The 22,494-nt window shown below is 36.2% G+C and overlaps 1 protein-coding gene across 1 annotated transcript; it reads right to left on the bottom strand.

Moving 5' to 3' along the window:
- Positions 1-493: 493 nt before the first annotated feature.
- LOC145897617 (sortilin-related receptor-like) lies at positions 494-21,953 on the bottom strand. The gene is made up of 44 exons (XM_082985989.1): positions 21,745-21,953; positions 21,186-21,344; positions 20,918-21,044; positions 20,238-20,580; positions 19,588-19,773; positions 19,317-19,432; positions 18,919-19,052; positions 18,533-18,745; positions 18,022-18,205; positions 17,529-17,634; positions 17,173-17,312; positions 16,462-16,587; positions 16,067-16,228; positions 14,518-14,683; positions 13,981-14,130; positions 13,525-13,731; positions 12,384-12,611; positions 12,166-12,320; positions 11,868-11,981; positions 11,154-11,270; positions 10,814-10,952; positions 10,290-10,452; positions 9,779-9,880; positions 9,179-9,399; positions 8,897-9,092; positions 8,425-8,558; positions 8,079-8,241; positions 7,798-7,997; positions 7,577-7,700; positions 7,194-7,296; positions 6,710-6,814; positions 6,380-6,575; positions 5,800-6,003; positions 5,388-5,555; positions 4,900-5,002; positions 4,679-4,812; positions 4,409-4,569; positions 3,907-4,014; positions 3,501-3,659; positions 3,216-3,366; positions 2,908-3,005; positions 2,397-2,578; positions 1,926-2,127; positions 494-1,605 (listed from the first exon to the last, which is right to left on the bottom strand). Exons 1-44 carry the CDS (start codon positions 21,933-21,935, stop codon positions 1,423-1,425), a joined length of 7,023 nt encoding a protein of 2,340 aa, XP_082842115.1. The 5' UTR covers positions 21,936-21,953; the 3' UTR covers positions 494-1,422.
- Positions 21,954-22,494: the final 541 nt, after the last annotated feature.

The raw sequence follows: 22,494 nt of genomic DNA, 5'->3' as shown, positions 1-22,494 counted from the left end.
GCTGATGAAAAACGTTGTCTCCAACCTACCTGCTAAGCTGCTTTCTGATTTTGAAACACGAAGCACCGCAAAAAATCAATAATTTCCTTTTCTGTGACCTCCAATACATTCGCTATAAATACTATTTTTTACCTTCGCGCTACCTTTCTTTGGCCCAAAATGCCGAGCAACACTTGAAAAAGACTTAGTGGCGCCAAATAGCGACTAATTGAAAATCGATGCAGTTGCAAGTTGTAACATGATTTTTATTTGAGAGAATTTAATTAAAAAGCTCCCGGCGTGCGCAGTTTCACGTTTTCCAAGTTGTTTGGCAAAAGCTGTGAAAGCATTTATTGGAAAGTGCCACAGCTTTGTGTCGAGCCACATCGGACACCCCCAGGGGATTCTTGCCTGCTCTAATGAGCGTTTAGGGAGGCAGGGCTATTTGATTTCATTCCCGATACAGACATGCCCAAACCAAACAAACATGCGGACGCAAAGAATACTCAACATGTCAAGTCGCTTTTTATTGACAAAAAGGCGAAAAGCAAAGCACTTCTGTACAAATTTGCAAAAAAAACATAAAAGTGCAAGCGGGGACAAGACACGCAAGGGCTATTGTGTGAACACAAAATCTACTTTACGGAAAGTTATTCGAGTAGACGGTTTAGGCGAAAATCAATGAATTTGAAGTAATTATCATGACATGCCAGTTACAACTTATGTCAACCTCAATTGTATGCATAGACAACTTAAACAAGACATGCAGAATGAAACTTTGAAACAAAACAAAGACTATATTGTATGGGCAACAATCGTTGGCAGTTACGTCATAAATCCTTGTGTCGTCACAGTTGATTACCACACATTGCTTTGTAACGAACGACTTAAATTGGCAGTTAACAGACTATATTCGTTGTCTTTGACGGCATTATTCTGTTCCTTTTTATTACAGACATGAGCATTAAAACGATCATATACCTTTTGGATTGAATATTTTAACAGGATACACAGAAACGAGCAGTCCAGCGGCCATGTTTCAATATTCCGCAATTTGGAGCGATTAAAAAAATTCCTCCACATTTCTATACAGACAAAATCAATACTACTCTAAGACAGTTGTTTACAATAAAAAAGTGCCGCTCTTTATTGCATGAAATTCCCACCTCTAGTACCGGTACATTATTGATTGACCTTATACCAAGCATTACACCCAAAGAAATCCTCAATTTCCTCACACAGTATACAGAAAACTGCAAGTTGTACAAAAACTCAAGTACCAACCAAAGAGCGAATGAGGAGCATTCCTACCGTAACAGAAAAGTTTAAAAAGTAACACGAACCACAGAAAATAAAACACAATTCACGATTGCCTTTTGTAACAATGTGCATAAAAATGTTGAAAGCGTAAACGTGAAGGAAAACACTTCAGCGCGCTTGTTGCTAGGCAACTATGAGCGGCTCGTCGTCGGCGAATCCCGATATCATTGGCGTATCTACGTCGGCATCGTCGTCCAGTCCATTATCGTAATCGTCACCGACGAAGTAAGCTTCACCCGACCTTGGATCGTAATGCGAGGACACAAACGTGCTGTAGGATTGGGTGAGCTTGCGATGTCGTCGAACCTGCGAAGAAGTTGTGTTTTTAAAACTTACGCGTAATGAACGCTCTGGAAACGGCGAGTACATCGCTTTCAATTATACGTGAGTTTTTTGCAGACACGTTATCTTAAACTCAAGGCACACAAGGTGGTTTCAGTTGGCTTGTTTCACCCAAAAAAAATTGTCAGCGGTTAAATGGACGTACAATCACAAAACGTGAAGTGTGTTTAACCTGACTAAAGCTAATGATCTTGCATGCCACCGTGTGGCAAAATTCTCCCTACAGGGACCACTACTTTGACCCAGCAAAAAAAAAAAATTGTCAAAACGTCCAATCGACTCACCAAAAATGCAATCACCAGAATGAGACAAATGCATCCAAACATAGCGGACACGGCGATGGCAATTATCTTCGACTTGGATAATGTCAAGTCGTTAGTGTGTGGAAGAGTGCTGATCACACCATAGGCATCAGCTTGAAACACCCGGTAGGCAAAACTCTTGCAATTGTTCATTCGGCATTTCGGGAAAACAAAGACCGTGTACCTGAACGAATACAATTGGGAATAAAGTGGACATTCTACCTTTCGGCTCATTTCATTAAAAACTATTAGAAGAGATTATTTTTTTCTCAATTAATAATTAGTTGGTAAAATTGATTGAGTAATGTTATGTTAAATTTGTGTTACAGTTGCAGCATATAATAACAGCATGCAGAAAAACACAGTTAAAAACCAAAAATTAAACGCTTATATAACTCTTGCATTACAACATAGATCTATCAGTTTCACTAAATCACTCTAACCATAACATACCATTTTCCAGTGGTTAGACCGTCTACTTCGAAGAACCTGGTACTGTTGCTTACGTCAGTTTGTTCGAAACATTCACTTGCGTTTGGAGACAAGATGTTTTGACCATTACATAAAGTCAGATGGATTTTGGTTACTTCGCTTCTGTAGAAAACATCCATAGAAGGCGGAATGTCGAAAAAGAGCTGCAAAAAATACAAAAACAGGGCGATTAGACTTTCCCAAAATATGCAAGTGTTAAAATGGATTTGAAAATACATATTGACAAAATAATTTTTCAACTTTTTAAAGCCATAAAGTTAGCAATAAGATTCTACAATTTTTACTTGACATCAAACCATTATTTTTACAACAGGGCATTGCAGCCTGTAGAGTTTTATGTGAATATTATCTGATCAAATTTCTGCTTAAAGTAAATGTGTAAAAGACAGTGCCACTAAATACCACAAGTGTTGCACAACGGGCAGAGAACCACTGGTTTACATTCCGTTGCCAAGGTAATCAAAATGCTTACCCGGTAACTACCGTAACCAACAGAGACCACTTTCAGACCATTAGGAGGAAGTATCGTCCCACTTGTGAACACTGTCGATACTGCATTTCCCAAATTGCCTGTAAACATTAAGTAAACCTGTATATTGTGGCATACCTGGGCGCATTTAGATTAATAGGAAAAGTGTTTCTTCAGAAATTTTAAATATTTTGGATAAATCTTGATAGATAGACTGTTTTCCACACACACCACTCTTGTCAAAAAAACTACTGTCAGCCAATTTAAAAAAAAATTGTCACTAAACTTGAAAAAAATATACTAACACATACCATTTCTTTGTTTTTCTTGTACAGAAGCAGAGTACATGTGATCTACGGATAGGGTTAGTATGTTTCTGTGGACATGGGATAAGTTTGATGAGATAATCTTGTGGAAAACCAAAGTATTCGACTCAGCGTCAGTCACATTGACCATGTAATTCTGGAAAAAAATGAAATATAATCTATATTGTTCTTCACCTTAATTTTAGAAGTTAAGAAAAACAGTATTTGCGTCAGATTACTACATAAAAAACTTCTGCCAGTGTTACAGCAACAATTTGAAATTTCTTTTACCAAAGTTTTGCCATCTGCAAAAGGGGAATCCCAGTGTAGGATCAACATTCGGTTTGTTATTTCGGGTCTGAGGTTAGTGGGAGCTAGAGAGTAGTCAGGTAACGGTGCCAAAGGAATTTCTTTACTCCATGGTCCAATGTAGGGAGAGTTAACTTGAACCTGAGAAAGGAGGGTGAAAAATAAACAAACCATAAAACACATTGTCTTATAAATTTTGAAATCAGGTAAAAGTCTACTGATATATATTTATATATATATATTGTGTATTAAACATATAATTAATAAACCCATACAACAGCAAATTTAAATTCATATTTTTCTAGACAAACAAATGCACTGTTAAGGCTGCAAATTTCATTCCAACAAAATTGTAATCATTTATTATAACAAGCACAATGAAACTCACTTTGAAAAATGTAATTTGATTGTGGGGAAGTTTTGATATTTTTGTACTTATATTCTTTTTAACATACGTTATATCCTGTATTTCTCTTTCCGTGGAGCTGTAGGCAACCTAATAAAAACAGTTCAGTTTGTATAACTGCAAAACATACTGTCTTGTAGACTTCATCACCCTGGCTTGTGATGCAATACAGTAAGATTGTGTGATAAACATGTTAATTACACAGAATAGAAGCCAAAGTGAACGTTTCACTGCTGTGCTCATTATCAGTGTTTTGAAATAACTGTCTGTTTTCCATTTTGTTTTTCTCTGCAATTGCTTGCCTGATTTTGTGGGCACCTAGTCGCAACTCCATTTAGTTCACAGCACTGATGATGAGCGCAGCTGTGTTTGAAATGTTTGCTTATAATGATTTGCACAGAAAGACTAAAATTAAATAAACAAGTTTTGTCTAATTATCCAATGTCTGTAGGCAAACCCCTGGAAATCTAACATCACAACTTACAGCATAAATAATACTGGGGAAAAGTTTTACTGCCGTCCAATGAAGTTCAATCGTGTCAACTCCCAACAACTTAGTTGCAGTTATATTTATCTCCGGTGTCGGTGCCGTGTTTCCGTTTGTCATGAAGTACACATAATCACCATACACACTTGAAACGTTTTCTGTGGAAAGCGCAAAATTTAAACCAAATAAATGATGCGGAGTGTATTAATGCACCAGACAGGTATAAAGACACATTACAATGGCAAAGCAAATAACATAAGTCCCTACTTTTGTCCAAAGCTGCAACCCTTGCTCGATAGTTCATCCCCGGTGCAAGGTTGGTCATATTCCAAGTGGCATTATTTCCAGGCAATAGAACTTCCTTTTTGTAATACAACCCTTGCATATCAGTGACCATGGCCCTGTACAAAATTAAATATGCAAAATGACATAGCTGTAATGTCTGTATACTCTGAACATTCTTGTTATGTTCTGTTTTCTGTACTTACACATATCGAGCGGCATTAGTTGCAGGATCCCATCTCAGAAGAACCCAAGTATCCTTAATAATTTGTGTTTGTACATTTTCCGGTGGCAAAATCGTGCGGCGCTCTGTTTCAAAACACAAATAAATCGCTTTGCGAAAAGTTCTTGTCAGAAGACAATTCCATTCTTGGAAAGATACAGTTTTACAAACACCAAGCACCCAAGTTGTTACTTTGACTGGGGACCATAATCTCAAAGATTTTTAATCAGCTTCTGTGTGTGGACCCATTGCAAGATCAGTTGCAATTAAAAGTAATCAGATCTATAGAACTTTTTTAGTGATGCTGACAATGTCATATTATAGGTGAAATATATACATATTAGGCACAACACAAAGACAATGACTTAAGTTTTCTCTTATATCACCAGTTAAAAAACCAGATACCAAGTCTTTGCCTACAAGACTGTCAGGAGATTCCTACAAATATTTTAAGAGCTCTACTGAACTTACGCAGGAGTATAGGTTTGCTATATGTTGTGTTTCCTTGGCCTCTGCTGTTTATAGCCCTCACACCAACTGTGTAGTTGCCAAGCGGTAGGTGGAGAAGTGTGACCTCCATCGAGGTCCTCGTCACTCTCATTTCATAATGATGCGTCGAATCGGCCGTTACCTGGTATCCTTCAACAGTAGACGATTATTTGGGGGTTTTAAGCTAACATGGTAAATCTTTTAGGTAAAATTTATTTTTTATAGAAGTGAAAATTTTATAATAATTATAGAGCTACAAACGAGCCGTAAAGTCATAGACAGCAGTACATACACCCTTTTAACCTATAAGGTCTGGTCAGTGCAGCAGGGGACTGTTAAAAGTTATTTTTGTAAACATAACATATCACATAAACATCTACAGAAATGAGCTCACTTGCACTTGGGCCATTAAGATGTAATGGTGGCTCCCAAGTGACCAAAATCCCATCCCTGTTTATCGGTTTCACTTCCACAGAACGTGGTGGAGAAGGCTTTCCTTCCATGGTTCTGAAGTTCATGATGGGAGATGCTCTCACAGCCAAAGTGTGGTTGAACACAATCTTGATTGCATACTGGTAGGTCCGGTAATAATGAAGTCCTAAAACATTGAAATAATAAAAACATATTTAAGCAAGCTGGAAACACGTTCATGAGGACGGTACTAGGCATACGCACATTAGTATAAAAAAGAATTGTCTTCACTGGGTGGTGGGTTATATTTACCCACCTGCATTTTTCACAGAAACACAACTTTGCAAAAAACGAATTACACACTTGTTGGCACTTGCCAGCATGTCAATTGCCATCATAATAAGCATAACTACAGTAGTCACCATAAATTTTTTTTAGCCCCCAGGCTGCAAGTTTGATACCCCTGATACAGAGATTCCACAAACTTTCATTAATTCCATCATACACCATCCAATTTTACATAGACTTATCTGAATCTAACAAAATAAGATAAATTTAAATACCTTTTCGGATTTGTATTGAAGCTGTTTTGGAGATGGCCACGCTTGATTTATTAAAATCGAATGTTGATGCATCGTCGCCTGCCATGTAGTGAACAGCAAAGGTGTAAGGGAGCATCTTGCTGTCTTTGAATGGTATGTTCCACCTGATGCACTGATAAAGGTCTCCATTTCCACACGTTCGAATATTACGCAGCACCTGCGAATAAATTATCCCTTGTGGAAAATAACTGCCATTTTTGCGCAGTTTTATAATGCTACAAATAATATCAAACAAACCTTTTATTTATAAACACACAACAAAAATACCAATTTATCGTCATGACAACCTACCACACATCCGTCTTCATCAGAGGCATCTCCACAGTCATCCTTGTAGTTGCACGCGAGATTACTTGCTATGTGATTTCCATTGGAACAACTGAAGTAGGGGGAAACCTGTAGAGCCACAAAGTTACATATACAACTACAGCAAACCATGTTTACATGTGCAATTATTCATTGACAGTTTACTTTACTGTATAAACAAATACACTGTGAATTCATAAGAATGCAATAAATGTACCTTGGATTTAAAAAAAAGATTTGAAAAAGGCACAAAATCCTTTTTACATATTGAAGATTTTAAGTTAAAATGTACATTTTGCAACCAAACTAGTCCCATTAATTTCACAGCCAATAAAAAACAAATCTATTTTTGATTGCTACTGTGTATTCCAGGCATAAGTTTAATTTTTAACTTGCGCCATCACACCAATAAGCCAACGTAAACTTTATTCAAACCAATTGAAGTTTTAAAAGGCAGACTTTAACATACGGTTGTTATAGAACCACACGACTTCTCATCGCTTCCATCAGGACAGTCATGTGCACCATTACAAACCCAAGATGCAGGAATGCAAGAGTGTGTCGGTCGACAACTAAACAAATCAGAAAGTGCAAATAGGTAACAGAAAAATTTTCCCCACATGGTATTGAACGAGCAGCATGCCAGAATATAGAGAAATATAAAAAGTTGAACTATTAGAGTCACACTAATTACAATCGAAATTTCACAATCGACATTGAACACTTAAGATATATAAATGTATCACACAAACATACCGCACCGAACAAATCAAGCGTTTAACACTTGTCAAAGAAAATAAGTGTTTTTTCCTTATCTAACGTGTCCCGACTGAATATGGTTGTACAACATACCTAACCCATCCACTCCTGCAAGTGACAGTGGTGCAATTTTCATCGCTGCCATCTTTGCAATCGTCCACTCCATTGCAGAGTGAAGTTTTCTTAACACAACGTCCATTTGTGCAGTGAAACTCATCTAGAAAAAAAATTATTTTGATGTCACAATTTTGATATATGTATTATTTCAGCAAAAATATTCTATGACAATATCAAGGTTAAACTGCTCACAGTACCTGGCAGACAGGCTTGTTGGCAATTTTGTTCGTCCATCCAATTGCCACAGTCATTGTACCCATCGCACACATACAGGGTATTTACGCATTGCCTGGTCGCATTGTATTTGCCGCAAAACAATTCCTGACTATTACATACTTGTGTCGGGACAGTGGAAGGCGTTTGGGTGCCACAGTGAGGTATTCCACAATAATCCCACCTTGGTAAATAAAATAAAAGTTACATGGTTATGCCACATTTAACCTTTTTATGTAAAACTGGTAAAAAGTTCAATCTTGACCTTTTGTTCATGTCGGTTGTATAACACCAAGGACCTACAACATCGTTGTTAGGGTTACGACAGTAGTTGTTGTGAGAATTTTGTGGCCTGTAATGTGGGTCATGGGGTGAATCGCTGTCCCAACGTTGGCAGGTTTTACCAGTTTTTGTGTAACTTCGCGTCCCTGTTGAGAACATTTAGTCAATTTAAAAATCTCTCAGCTATAACGTTAAGATCTGTCAAGATGGTAGGACTAATATGTAGCTTGGTTTGAACACACAACATGGCAACCATAATACACACTGCTTAATATTTAAAAAAGCTTAAGCTTAAACACGAAAGTAATGCAACCACTAACTATTCCAACCTAAGTAGTTGCTGCCAGTTCCGTAGATACACTCCTTGTCTGAATTCGGGCATCCACGTTCATCAGAGCCATCTCCGCAGTCGTTATCACCATCACAATGAAAGTAGGAGAATATACAGCGTTTGTTGGCACACCTTAAAAGTAAAGAAGGCTTGTTTTTTGACTATTTGTGGCATGTAATGATAACTACACAGAATAGGAAAGACAAAGCTACTATTAATAACATTATCAGTTAGTTAGTCAGTAATTAGTTAGTTAACTGCACTGATTATCCACTGAACTACAAGTTTTTTTTTCACCTAAGATATGAGAATTGTTTGTAAAAAAATGGAAATTAGTTATTTTGTACTATTGTATTCACATATACCCTTACAAGAAGAGTGTTGGCAAGGATTAATGTTAATGTTGTAAAAGTAACCAAATTGCTTTCTAAAAGTAGAAGTAAAAACAACAGAGAAAAAACTGCACTTGCCTGAACTCCAGAAAATGTCCAAAACAAGGAAGGGTTGGTATAAGTGGTGGTCGAGTGTTGTTGCACTTATACTCATCACTATAATCACCACAATCATCCACACCATCACATCGCCACATGGGATCGTAGCATCCTCCACTATCACACCTTAGCTTACCATCGCAGGCATGTGGGTCTATAGTGGGTGGTGCCATAGCTAAGGACATTTTTTTTATTAAATGAGTATGTCAGGACAACTTCATTATATATATATTATATATTGATGGATAATATATAAATTACTTGTAATGGTGCAGTTGCGCTCATCGAAGCCATTTCCACAATCGTCGTCGCCATCACAGAACCACCAGTTGAACACACAATGTCCATTGCCGCATGACGACTTGCTAGGATGCAAACAGGTTGTTCGATTAGTCGTGGCACAAGCCTCCTCGTCGGATCCATCATTGCAATCCACCTCCCCGTCACACTTCCACAGAGATGGGATACAACGACCACTTGCCCTAACAATGCACAAGGTCACTGTTAACCTAACATTACCACATTAAAAAAAGCAGAAATTACCGACACCGTCAATGAAAAGACATCTTATGGCTTTACATGGTACACAAAAAATTGCCTTCTAATGTTTTGACAGCATGAGTGTCGGTATTGTGAAAATATATTTAGTTTCTTTTTGAAAACATTTATATTTTTTGTATAAGCATGGATCCAATAGTACGGTAACCACATCTCTCGCCTGGCCTTTAGGCCAGCAAGATTGTACATAGTCTAACCGAGCTGTTCTGATGAGACCTTGTAAGTCAAACATAGCTGATTATTTTTTTTTATTTTTTTTTTTCCCTTATTTCTGCTATGTTTGGCGTATTACATTTGACCCACTTGCAAGTAAACGAGGTTCCGCATGAAGTGTTTGTGTGGGAAGTGTTGCAATTTCTTTCATCCGACCAATCGCCACAATCATTGTCGCCATCGCACGTCCAACTATTATGTTGGTATATTTATGGTAAAGAAAAATCACTGAATTTTTAATGAACCATTGTCTTTTTATCAAAAGGAAAGGTAATGACTCGAGGAATCAGCCTGTGCAGGTTGTTGTTGACCGACAGATCTGTCTTTGTAGGTAACAGTATATTTTAGGAACACAAAAAAGGATAACAGATGACAAATTAACGAGATTTCTTCTATTAAAAATAAATATTTATTTCACTTATTGGCATTATCAGTTTCTGCTTGTTAAAAAAAAATCACAGTAGAGTTCTCAACCATAATATTGGCTACTTTGTTTGTACTAAAGATATATAAAACCGTCAGTTACGTTCCCAAAAAAAAACAACGTATTAAACATTAATATCACATTTAAATTTAAATTGCAAAAATACGAAGCACTAACTTTTTTGGTTTGCATCGCTTGTTATCACATGTGAACTGGAATGAAGAGTTGCAAGCAGTGTAATTGCAGTTGACCTCATCAGTTCCATCTCCGCAATCATCGTCGTGATCACAAGTCCACCGTTGAGGAATGCATTTCGTATTGGAACATTTAAACTGACTTGCTGCAAGATGGAAAATCGACTTAACATGTGAAGTTAGAGGTGATGTTTCACCGATGGTTTTTGTTGCGTAACTTTTATCACCGAAGATTTGTGAATTATAAGTGACTCAAATCATACAACATTCAAATATTTAAAAAAATACTGTTTTTATTGCGTGGTAAATTATAGGCACACAACCTAAAATCAATAGAGAAGACGAAACCCAAAAACTGCACAATCTTCTCAAACAAACAAACTAATTAATTAATTTGCTTGTCATAAAATTTTATTTCAAACGTGTCTGTAAAATAAAGTAAAGGTAATTTTTCAAATTTGTTTTTTCTTTAAAAAAAAAAAATAAGAAAACGAACTATCACAGCACCTGTGCATAATTTTGCAGCACAATCTTTCTCGTCACTCCCATCCAAACAATCGTCCTCCCCATCACACTTCCAAACACTGAGAATGCACTGCTCGTTGTTGCACAAGAACTCATTTGCTTTGCAAGTTCCATTGCTTGCCTGTACCAACATTTGTATGGTGTAATAGTTAAATCAGTACAACAATTTGCTAGCAACATTATAAAAAAAATGTATAGCATAGTTTTTAGGTTGACTTGCCATCACAGCATCTTCCATTGACTAAATCTGTTTGGTTGCTAATTTCAGAGCCACTAAAGTGTTCAAAACCTTTTAAGCATATAAATTTTCAGTTAAACTTACCCGACACGTTTGCGTTGCCGAATCGAGAATTTGTCCGGCCGGACATGTGCATTTTTCATGACCGTCGGCCATTTTTATTGCAACAACACCATCACTCCCACACAAACATTTACCCACCTGAGAAAAAATTAAAACAGTTTCAGAAGTAAAATCAACGTGACCAATTCTTTATTAAATGTATTTCAACTACAAGTCAGATAAACCTTCTTTTAATGCAGACAAATACAATAGTTAGTTGTTCATGGTATATACACATTTAGGCGTGATGCTGTACCATATTTTAATTTTCAAAATAAATCAGCAACGGCGTTTGGAAAAAATTACAACCAGTATATACATGTAAGAAAAACAATATGACAGGTGTACATGTAAAGAAGCTCGTGTAACAATGCTTTCAGTGTTTCAGTATCAATCACCATTTTTTGCGCCTTATGGCCAATGGAAAAACAAAAGAAACATTTTTTTGTTAATCAAAACAAGTTTTCAGTTCAGTCACCTGGTTTTCACAGAAAGTTATGTTGTGCAATTGGTTAAAGGTGTTATAAATGAATATAGAACCCGTAGCAAAAGTGAAGGTAAGGAGGAAATTGTAGCCTAAAGGGTTTGCTATTGGCCTATTTTGCCATAAAAATAAATGAATTATATATGTCGTAAATAATATATAAATTATTTACTTTCATGCATGTTGACTAGGGATCACAGACAGTTACTTACTATAGGTGAATGGGACTGCATGTTTTGGTTTGGTACAGGAACACACAGTTGACTGCACTTGCTGTTGTCACAGGGATTAGGTTTTTGTGCTGGCTGTGAGGTTCTTGTGAAGATCTACAAAATAAATGTCTCACCAATCAGGGCATAAACAATGTGGTGCCACATTAAGTTGAACCAAACTAATCAAAAATCGACAATATCTATACAGCACAGAAAGTAAAACAACAATAATATTTAATTAATAAAAAACTTTAAACTAATGTATTGCAGAAAATTGAACAAATTTTACTTTTCATACCTTCATGCCATAAATATGACTTCTGGACAAACCAGTTTGTGCCAGGAAATCCATAGGCGTATCTGGAGCATATTTGTCAGTGTACTGTATCGATAGAGTTGACCAATAAACGTTGCTTCTGTATGTCGCAACGTGAGTCGCGCTCAAACCGTTCACTGCAATTGGGAAGAAAATGAGAGACATATAAACCAACTTACTACCATATTACACACACATACATAAAACAAGGCTTCTGAAACCATTTCCATTTGTAAAGCAGGTGTAAATGTGTGTTGCCTTTGACCAGAACAATCTGTTGGTTGTAGGATCCAGGGTAAGTCCTTGTATGTAGTCATAGGACCAGGTGGCAAAAGTTGAGGGTTGCAATGTGAGGAGCAGAGTTTGGTTGCTGCCATCCATTTCCATTTTGTACAGGTCCATCTTACCTTGACGGAGTTTTCTTTGACCTGCATACAACATGATACACAACTTATGTTTTTGGGTATTGAGATATGGACGTTATATTGAACAAACACAGCACAGATAAGTATATGGGCACTAGTACTGCTTGTCAAATTAGTGTGGGTGTTTTAACCAGTAGACCCTCATGTGGCCCATATGGAAAAGTTCAACAGTAAATACACATAAAAACCTACATTTCCTGCAATTAGCAAGTCAATGAAACAAAGCCTAAAATGCATGCCCACAGTAAAAGATATAGCAAAGGCAATAAGGTGACAATGATTTTGCCTGTTTTTGCACCAGCATGTAGCTACATAGTTTCCCTGTATTTTCCCTTTTCCCTACTTCGGTCGGGTATTTGGCATGTTTTTAAATGAACATATGATTTTAATCATACTTTCTAAATTTGTGCAACGCCATCCAACAACGCAATCATTCGGTATCTATAAAATAAGGTGCTTTCCCTGCGCAAGCAAGCAAAGTTGCTTCTTTCAACACGCCTCCCTTCAATGATGTCATTAGGTTTGCTGCCCAGGCCATTGCATGAAATATTACTGCGTTCCCTTCAATGATGTCATACTCTCTTTTATTTAGGTGACGTTGATCCGAAATATATCAGAAATATGTTTGTTGTGGGTTTTCCTTTAATTTCATGCACTACTATGACTGTACGTGTAAATTTAAATTGCATGCAGTTTATTTGCCTTATTGAATAAATGGTATATTTTTAGTATATGTACAGTGTCCTTGGTGTGCCTTTTACTTTCATGGGAAACAGCAACCCAACTATAATGGCTGTTTTCTGCAGAAAAGTTTATTTCTCCCAGGCAAAAAAGTAACTACAAAAATGGTTTAGCATTGGTAAGTTTCATCTGCACAGTTTTTTCTGGAAAGAAACAGCAAAGATTTGAAACTTACATCCAAAGTACATGTAACCCTTGTCAGACTGAAGAGCAAGAGAGGTGACCGCGGAACAGTTGCCAATAATAATATCCCGTTGGACTTTCCCATCCATTGACAGTATGGTGATATTTCTTCTGGAGTAATAAATATTTCTGCCAATCCAATCAACAGCAATATCCTGCACATTTGGTTTGGTTTTGGCAACAGGCATTGACGGAAAGCCTGAAAATGAATAAGTATTTGTTTAAAATCATGATTCAAGTCATGCCACTGACTTTCATAGCTTTCATAGCAATACTGTGACTGACAACAACTCATAAAAATGTGGAGTGAATTACTGTTGAACTAAATGTCGGCTACAATTATCGATCAAAAGAAAGTATTGTATGCATATTTGCTTAAAATGAGTAAACTGTTAAGGAGGTATACATTTAGGAAATAGTAGACACAAGGTACCTTGAAGGAATGTACCTGTTTTGTTGAAATGTGTCACATAAATGCTACTGCCATTTTTCCAGAAAAAGCTTTCCGTTTGAAAATCATAATCGTAGACTGCATAATTGAATTCAGGTTGATTGAGTCGAACCGGGGTATTGGAAGCCATGTCAATTTGATAAAAACCTGGAACCAAAAATTTATCAGAATTATGTTGGCACAACTAGATTGTATTCTGGGGTAAGTTAACTTAAACATATTAGATGCGACAATGAGTCTTACAGTTTTGACTACATCTTGGATCAGAAATTTAAAAAAAAATTATGTATCGTGGTTTGTAATAGGAATATAATTATATTGGTCTTACAACATGATCCTAAATGCAGGTTTAAAAGAAGAAAATTTCTGACATAGGTTGAACATCATTAAACACTTCAAAGTCGACTAAAACAATTTGAACTATTTGACACTGGCAGATGATTCATGTTACAAATAAGAAATACCACAACATACAATCCATTACCAAGTGCAGTAAACCATTGGCTCCTAAGAATAATATGCAGCTTTACATACCATTCAAACTAGACAGAAGCATGAACGAGTTGTCATAGAGTGGACAAGGCACCATTTCTGGGGCATATTGTGCTTCCACAGGGCCACCATCACACAAATCACCAGCTAACTTGCGGTAACCCTTTGTTCTTAAATACGTCCCTCCTGGCGCGCATGTTGAAGGAATCTGTGCAAAATGATTGCAAATTGAAATCTTTTTTAAAATAGATTAACAAACAGAGTGTGTACAAAGAGCACTGGGAAAACTTGCTTTAAATAAGGGTTTAGTGAGTTTTCCATTGTTGGAAGCATTGGTGCAGTTAAAACATAATTTGGGGTTACAACTTAAAAAGAGATATTATGATAGTTAATGGAGCCAGTAACCATATTTTTTTCTTTCCATTTTGCAATTTCCATATTGCTTGCAATTTACAAAAAAAATAGGTTGATGGTTGCAAACAACATACAGATATTTTGCGGGTGATTACTACACAATTTAAAAATCCTGCACTTCGCTCCGTGCTTGAAATCAGTTGTTTGTTAAAATGAGTCTGTGCTTCATCACAGTCATGTACGCAAGAACCCAGCAATGTTTAAAATAGCGATAAACCCTGTGCTTCTGGAAACCAACATGGGTTGGGTAATATTTAGGACTTTACTAAATAAATGTTCATGCACTACAATTTTCAAGAACTAAAATAAGGAACTTTATTACAGGTCTGTTTCGTCAACAAATGGTAAGTTAAAAAGACCAAGTTATGCAATCCAAAATTATCAGTCACATATGTTTAAAAGCACAAACTCTGAAATGACTCATTTTACTAGATAAAAAACTACAGAAGACATGACGTAGCTCTGGTGCCAACAATAATAGTTCCATACACATGACAGTGACCAACAGGATTACACAACAAAACATGCAGACTTTTGAGAAAGGTCAATTACTGCAAATATTCTGCGCATGATTATTTCAAAGAACCACAACTGCAATTTCCAAGTGTGGTCATACCAGATACAAAAATGTGTTCAATCTTCAATGCATACACTTTCAGCATTCATGAAACAGTTTTAATTTTGTAAAAAAGTGCTGGGTAATAGGCAGTTTATCGCATTGACAATGCCATATTGAGCAAAATAACACAATATGGTGCTGGTAGTTAGGATTTGCATGTAGACACCATAAGATAAATCATGTCAATAAAAACCTGAGGTTTAATGGCTACGTGTGTCTGCATGTCAAAATAACACACAGCAGTAACCAATTTCCTGTACGTATGATGTTAAAAATTTTTCCTTAGCGCATTATTGAAACCGTTTCCTGGTTTGCTATTCAATGCAGTCTTAAAATGCCAGACAAAAAGCACGCTCTTATGACACTTAAGCAGCTTTTCTCAACTAATAAAACATTGCAAAGCATTAGCTTTTCTAAAGTAGTAAATGAACACTGCAAGACATAACAGTTGTTAGGGTGTCCATAAATAACATACTGCATAACAGTTTTTTTTTGTTATTTTAAAAGTAGTTCTATGTGAGAAATATATAACATGTGGCATACATCACCACACTTTACCTGGTAAACATCCACAGTGGAGTTTTGTATTGGAAAGCACCAAATACCAGTATCAGATGGGATGTAAAAACCTTCATCACATTCAAAATCATCCCGTGTGCATTGACATGACTTTGTCTTCACAGGGCGATCGTAGTTGTGCCCATTGGAACATGACACATGCTAATAAAGAAGGACATGAGTAATGGAGACATTATGTTTTTTGCCATTGCTGCGTGCATGTAAACATATTTGTTTTTTTGCTATTTTTGAACAAACTTTTCAGAAAACACTTAAGTTTTGTAGCGAAAAGAAGGCATTTCTTTCATGCGGACATCCATTTGCTGTTAACCATGAATTAACTCTATCTGTATTACATGACTGCATGTGAAAGTAACAGCAAAAACAATTTTTACCGCAACACGGCGCTTATAAGTTGTCGTGCTCCCCATAAGACAATTGACACCTCTTTCATCTGACGGTGACCAGTCTCTGTAATCCGCATTAACACATGGCACAGAAAACACATTGGTCAGGTTAACCTGCAAACAATTAATATATATTACACTTGTGGACAAAACTGATTTGATACAAATGAAAGATACGCAATACACATGCAATAAATTGTCAAAATAACCACTGAAAATTACATTCCAAAGTTTGCAAGAATTATACTCATATCATGTTATTCAGAGGTACAGCTACTTTTTGGACTTGTTTTTGTTTGGGTTTTTAAATAATGTTACAATTTCTGAACAGTAATCACTAAAAAAGCACATGTTAGTATGTCAAAAGTCAACTTTTCACAGGAAGTTAACTATAATACATCATCAAAATGTGTTAGCATACACTTGTGTGTCCTCAATAAGCTTTGAATCTATTATCTACCACATGCTAGTACAATATGTGGTCGGCAAGATCAATAAAAAGTGAACAAGTATTTGTAATAACATGTTTTATAACAATTTGCATATTGTTTCCATATTGTAATCATAGTTTTTGCTTTTCTGTTTTCACCTTCAGCAAGTGCTATGCTTATTGTATTTAAATTGTGCTGTACAGTTGTGTAGGCCTGATCTACCAAGCCACAAGACAGTTTAAGACCAAAAATAGCACAAGTAATTTACCTGCACAATCACCCATGAGTGGCTTTTGTCATTTGTGGAACCAAAGACTGTGAACACCATTTTTGTCTCACCAGGTTCAGTCATTAGACCATACACTCGGATGGACTCATTTGAGAATCTGTAGGTCTGCCAAACTTCACCTAACAAGTGAATTTTCCACGTTGCATTTGTTCATGCACCAATGTAAAGTGGCAAAAAATATGTTGTCACACAGTACACAATAATCTACCACTATTATTTTTTAGTTGTTAATTGTGCAAAGACTACCAATATATCAATAACTAAAAACAGCTTCTTGCAAAATTTAGCACATATTTTACATTGTATACAATTTTAGAAATTTAAAAAAATGTTACCCTGATTGGTAGAATACCACAAGCGGTTGGATCTCTTAAACTTGTTGAGTGCCACAAGAATTCCACCATGATCACCCCATGTGTAATAGTAAACACCAGATAGTACCTAAAAATTAATAACTTCATGCATCTATATTTTAAATAAATGAATCATAATGCAGGCCTTTAGTCATTTTTAGAGACAGTTCTCTTAGCAAAATTTAACTGATTCTTCTGTATAATTGCCACAGTGTTGAATTAACTTTATAGTACAGTTTATCAAACATGAAGATTCATTTAAGTGCCATAGTGTTGATTGAGTGAAATGCAACATTCACATTCACAGTGTTATAATGAATAATTAACAAAGATATTTTGTTCATGGTGGTATAATGTTGCAGAGGGCTTTTGTTAAAAAGTTTCCATTACTCAGCTCAAGTACTTAAAAAGCAATGACCTCCGTCACAACAATCGTGAGTTAACACAATGGAAAACGTCCCCCATCAAAACTTACTTGTATCCAACTTTTGCCAGCCGAGGCTGAAAAGTACAAATCCGGGTTGGATTTAAGTTTTTTCCCAACATTGCCCTGTGCTAGCACAAAGCCAGGGGCAGAGGGTTGAGAGTACAGTGGAGTTGCTCTACTACTGGGGTAAACACGATGAAACTCTTGAGTAAGGTGAAGTGAACAACCACTTCTGAAACAGCAAATTGTTGACGTTTACCATGCAGCCACTTATTGAAAATTAAGAGAGTGTACTGCCGCACAGTAGCGTCAGTTGTAACGTTATTAACAAAGTGTGGTGGTGCCACTGGTGTACTGTAATGTCTGAAGCATTACAATATAAACCTAATCTACGACAGATTGTACTGGCCTTTTCAACACAAATTTTCTCTAAATCACTGGTGTCAATTGATACATATTTAGTATGACCAAGTCATGTGTTGTTAGTTGTTAATTTGTACTTTAGGTACTGTATATGCTACTTTTATGTTTAAAAAAACACTGTGGCACAGTTCAATACCTGACTGAACAGTTCACTTTATCCCCATTAGCATCTCTGTCCGGAGCAGGAACCTTTTGCCAAAACCCCCCTTTGTCAAATGTAATAACAGTTTCCATTTTTGCCGCATCCGTGTACATGTCGGTATGGCCCCCAGTGATGATGTTTGCAATATAGATATTACGCATGCCATGAACTTTGTAAACATCTGCAAATCTCTCATCAGCATAAAGACTGAAATTTTGAAAATAAATGGTTTTATCGCATATGAAGAAGAAAAACAACAAACATTTTTACAGAATAAAAGTAAAACTCCCAACAAATATTCCAATTTTTTTTTAATTCCAATTCATCAAAAATACATAGATGATGAAGAGCAAACGAAATCAATAATAATTGTCAATTACCTTATTGTAGAAAAGGTGGAACTCTCTGGGTTAACGTATGTAACATTTTCAAGAGAAAGAGTAAAATCCACTTCGTTTGGTTGCGAGATGTAGAGATGGGTCACACCAGTTCCATGATTAGCACACAACAAAATCTACATTATGATCAAGGCATTATTATGGTCAAAATGTTATTTGAAAACATAGAACAATAAATCGAAACATATAAACAAGCCACAATGCACCTCAATATTATTCAAATTAAATCCAACATAGGTTAATCATGAAATTGCACATTTGGTAAAAAAAAAATTCAGTTTACAGATGGACCATAGTTATGTGAAAAATGTAATCACGCTTAAAATGACAGCTTAAAAATTAAATTTTCACATTAACAAGTCCAATATTAAAGGAGAAACCTGCGAGTCAGCTGCATCCACAACATAAAACTCTTTGGTAGGAAGAAATGTGGGGAAGTTGGCTTTGCTGAATCGCGAGTGACGCGTTGGAGCGACCCACAGCTCACGATTTTCACCTATTGCATTAATAAGTAATTAGTCTTGTGCTCTTTGGCAACTTGGCAAAAGCATTCGAAATGCACACAGTATAATGGAGTAATGCAATTACAATATCATTTGTGACTGCCTTGATACTGCAACAGTGTACTCTTTTTTAGTTTGTGTCAGTCACCTATAGCTCTAGTTGCGAACATTGACGCATTCATAACCAGAAAATCTTCCACATTGGCAATCAGAACATTGTCTGTGACGTCGTTTTGGAAGTAGGTTTCTGTTCGAAGTACTGTTATTTTGCCTGTTGGTTCCTTGCGAAGAACATAAAGTGAGTCCGGCTTATCAAATCCTTGGCCATCTGAAACTTTAACATTAGGAGCCTGTTTTAAACAAACAGTCACTTACATTGTGTGTTAAAGTACAGCTAAACACAAGCATTTAAACAACAGTCAGCCTTTTGGAGTTGGCAAACAGTATTTTGAAACATTGGGATTTTTTCCTAGCTTACAGCCAATAGAAGCAGGAGATACAATAACATGGCTGACAATAGAAGGATGCTCATGACCACAGGGCACCAATATCCTGTTTCACAGAACAAGGAAACGAAATAAAATCCAATCAGTTCACATTTAATCTATCGAAAGGCGAAGAATGCCAATGTGTCAAAACAATGGAAAGTAGTAATGAAATTCAAACTAAGGAACGCTATTTGCTGAAACATTTTAAATAAATAAAACATGTCAATGTTTTAAACAGTATGCGTCAAACTCTTTATTCTCAAAATTCACACTGTTCTTTAAAGTCTAAACATAGTTTAGGGATTTTTACCTGATGCTAAATAACCCCATTCGGCTTTCTCAACGTTGACCTGAATTTGTGTCCAGGTAACTCCAAAATCATCAGATTTGTAAAGTCCTCGGTCTGATGATGTTGTGTCATGAGCAAGTACAATCCATGGATTGAGGGGATGGACACTTATTATATCAGGCACAAATGTAACATTGCTTTGAAGAAACAGTTTTCCAAAGTTTGATGTTGTGTAGATAACTCTGTTCATCTTGTCAGTGAATATATATCGTTTGATATCAGTAGGGGCATGATAGAACATGCTGATAAATGCCCCATGACGCATTGATGAACTGTTTGTTGACGTTTCTGAGGTCATGTGTTTCTAGAAAAAAGAACAAAATTTCTAGTTTAAAATTATTGGACCAAGTAAGCTTTCAATGCTTAGCAAAAAGTAGAAGGCAAATTATAGTTTATACATAGCAGATCACAGAAAGTGCCCTTGGGCAAAAAATAAGGTATATATAGATTGTATTTATCCAATAATTCATGTGATATTTCATCTTGCCGCATGGACAGTTTTTAAAATTACATTGTACAGTAGCACAGCATTGTAAGTTTTATTCTAGCTTTGCTTTCATGATACCACTGTATTCCAATTCATTTCAACACACAAAGTCTGGTCACTATGGGATGTCTAGAATTACATATCCATTACTCACCTCATAGGTTGCCCCATAATCATGTGAGATGTAGACATTGGACGATGTCACATGGCCCAAGTTCTCATTTTTTGTCAACACAACAATCTCACTACTGTTTTGTCCTGCCCAGTGGATGATGAGATGCCTAAATTATAATTCAAAAACTAATATTCAGACAGGGACTGGGAAATTAAAGCAAACTCAAACCTTTTCAAAAATGTAACTTTTTTAGACATAAAACAATTAAATAATTCAAAAACAAATATGTTTCAAAACAAGCACTTACAGGTTTTCATCATTCAGAGAAGCAAAAGCATGGCTTAGTTTTAAATTTTTGGCCTGTATGCTTCTTTTATGCTGCAAATGTGGAGTGTCATTTATCTTGTCCAAAGGTTTTTCATGCTTAACCCTTTTTGAAACCTCTTCCAAGGTGTTGTAATTTTCACTGAAAATAAAATATATTTAAAAACCAAAGGCCATGTTACATTTATAGACAAGTTAGCCTAAAAACCTTCTCATAAAAAGTAGACTATGGTCTATCAATGCCTTGTAGGTTTTGCATGTGTAAAGCTAAGTAGGGTTCCCTTGTTTAAGCAAAAGCGTGATGCAAAATCTGCATTGCAATGTGGTTTGTAAAAACACTATGCAAAATTTGAGGTACTAGGAGCTAAACCAGATTGTAAATGTTGTGGTTTGCACAGAGGAGTTATTTTAATGACTGTCAGTTGCACGAATAATGCACAGGCCAGCGAATGTTTTTCGTATGTTAACATATTTAGTTGCACAGAAAATGTCAAATAACAAAAATTCATTTAAATTTGCATGGAGGACCATGCACAACATACCTATCTCCATCCTCAACCCATTCTTCAGTACTTTTTGCAGTGGCTTCAGCCTTTGATTTTGTAAATGTAAAAAATGTGTTTTTAATGCCCCTTAGTTGTGGGTTGACAAAAATACTTCTGGCACAGCAAGTTGAAAGAAATATACTCAAATGAAGGCTTAACACCACAACACAGCACAGCCTTAATTCCATGGTACGTGTGGCATATCTAAAAAATAACTACATTGGTAAGATTCCGAATCAACAATTATAGAATACTCGTCACCCATGCCAAACTACTCATCAGTTCTGGGAAAGATTCTTGCATTAACGCCAAAACACAATCAAAACAATCGGATTTGCAGTGTTTGCGTGTACAACAATTAATAAAGAAAGTAACCACACAACAAATAAAAAACGTCTGCACTCTATTGTCATTCTGTGTTTGTTCTAGTTCTGGTAGATCAATTCGTTTCGCATGATTAAACAGCTTGAAAAATATATTTTCTTTGCACTGCAAAGGTTTTTTCATGCCATAAATTGCTCGGATTGTGTGTGTTTTATTTTTAGTATTGATTCTACACACCTTTGACTAGGGGCGTATTGTAACAACACGTTGCTACAGTATCTAGAAACTTTTCAATCTAAAATTCAATGCGACACATTATCGGCAATTTCTCAACGAGGAAGTAGACATGCATCAGACAAAAGCACGCTAGTATGATAAACAAAACAGTTTAAGAAGCCTTTAGGTTCTTTTTAGCAGTATAAC

Source organism: Ascidia mentula, chromosome 1 (genome assembly GCF_947561715.1).
Source record: "Ascidia mentula chromosome 1, kaAscMent1.1, whole genome shotgun sequence".
Lineage (NCBI taxonomy): Eukaryota > Metazoa > Chordata > Ascidiacea > Phlebobranchia > Ascidiidae > Ascidia > Ascidia mentula.
This window is presented reverse-complemented; position numbering and strand designations above follow the sequence as displayed.

Bases quoted from the DNA above. Each gene is read 5' to 3' on its own strand.
- LOC145897617 (XM_082985989.1), bottom strand. From the start codon at position 21,935: ATGGAATTAAGGCTGTGCTGTGTTGTGGTGTTAAGCCTTCATTTGAGT. The intron at 19,053-19,316 runs GTTTCTCCTTTA...ATCATAATGTAG, and splicing joins TGGATGCAGCTGACTCGCAG to ATTTTGTTGTGTGCTAATCA. The intron at 6,004-6,379 runs GTATTTAAATTT...TCAATGTTTTAG, and splicing joins TTCAATACAAATCCGAAAAG to GACTTCATTATTACCGGACC.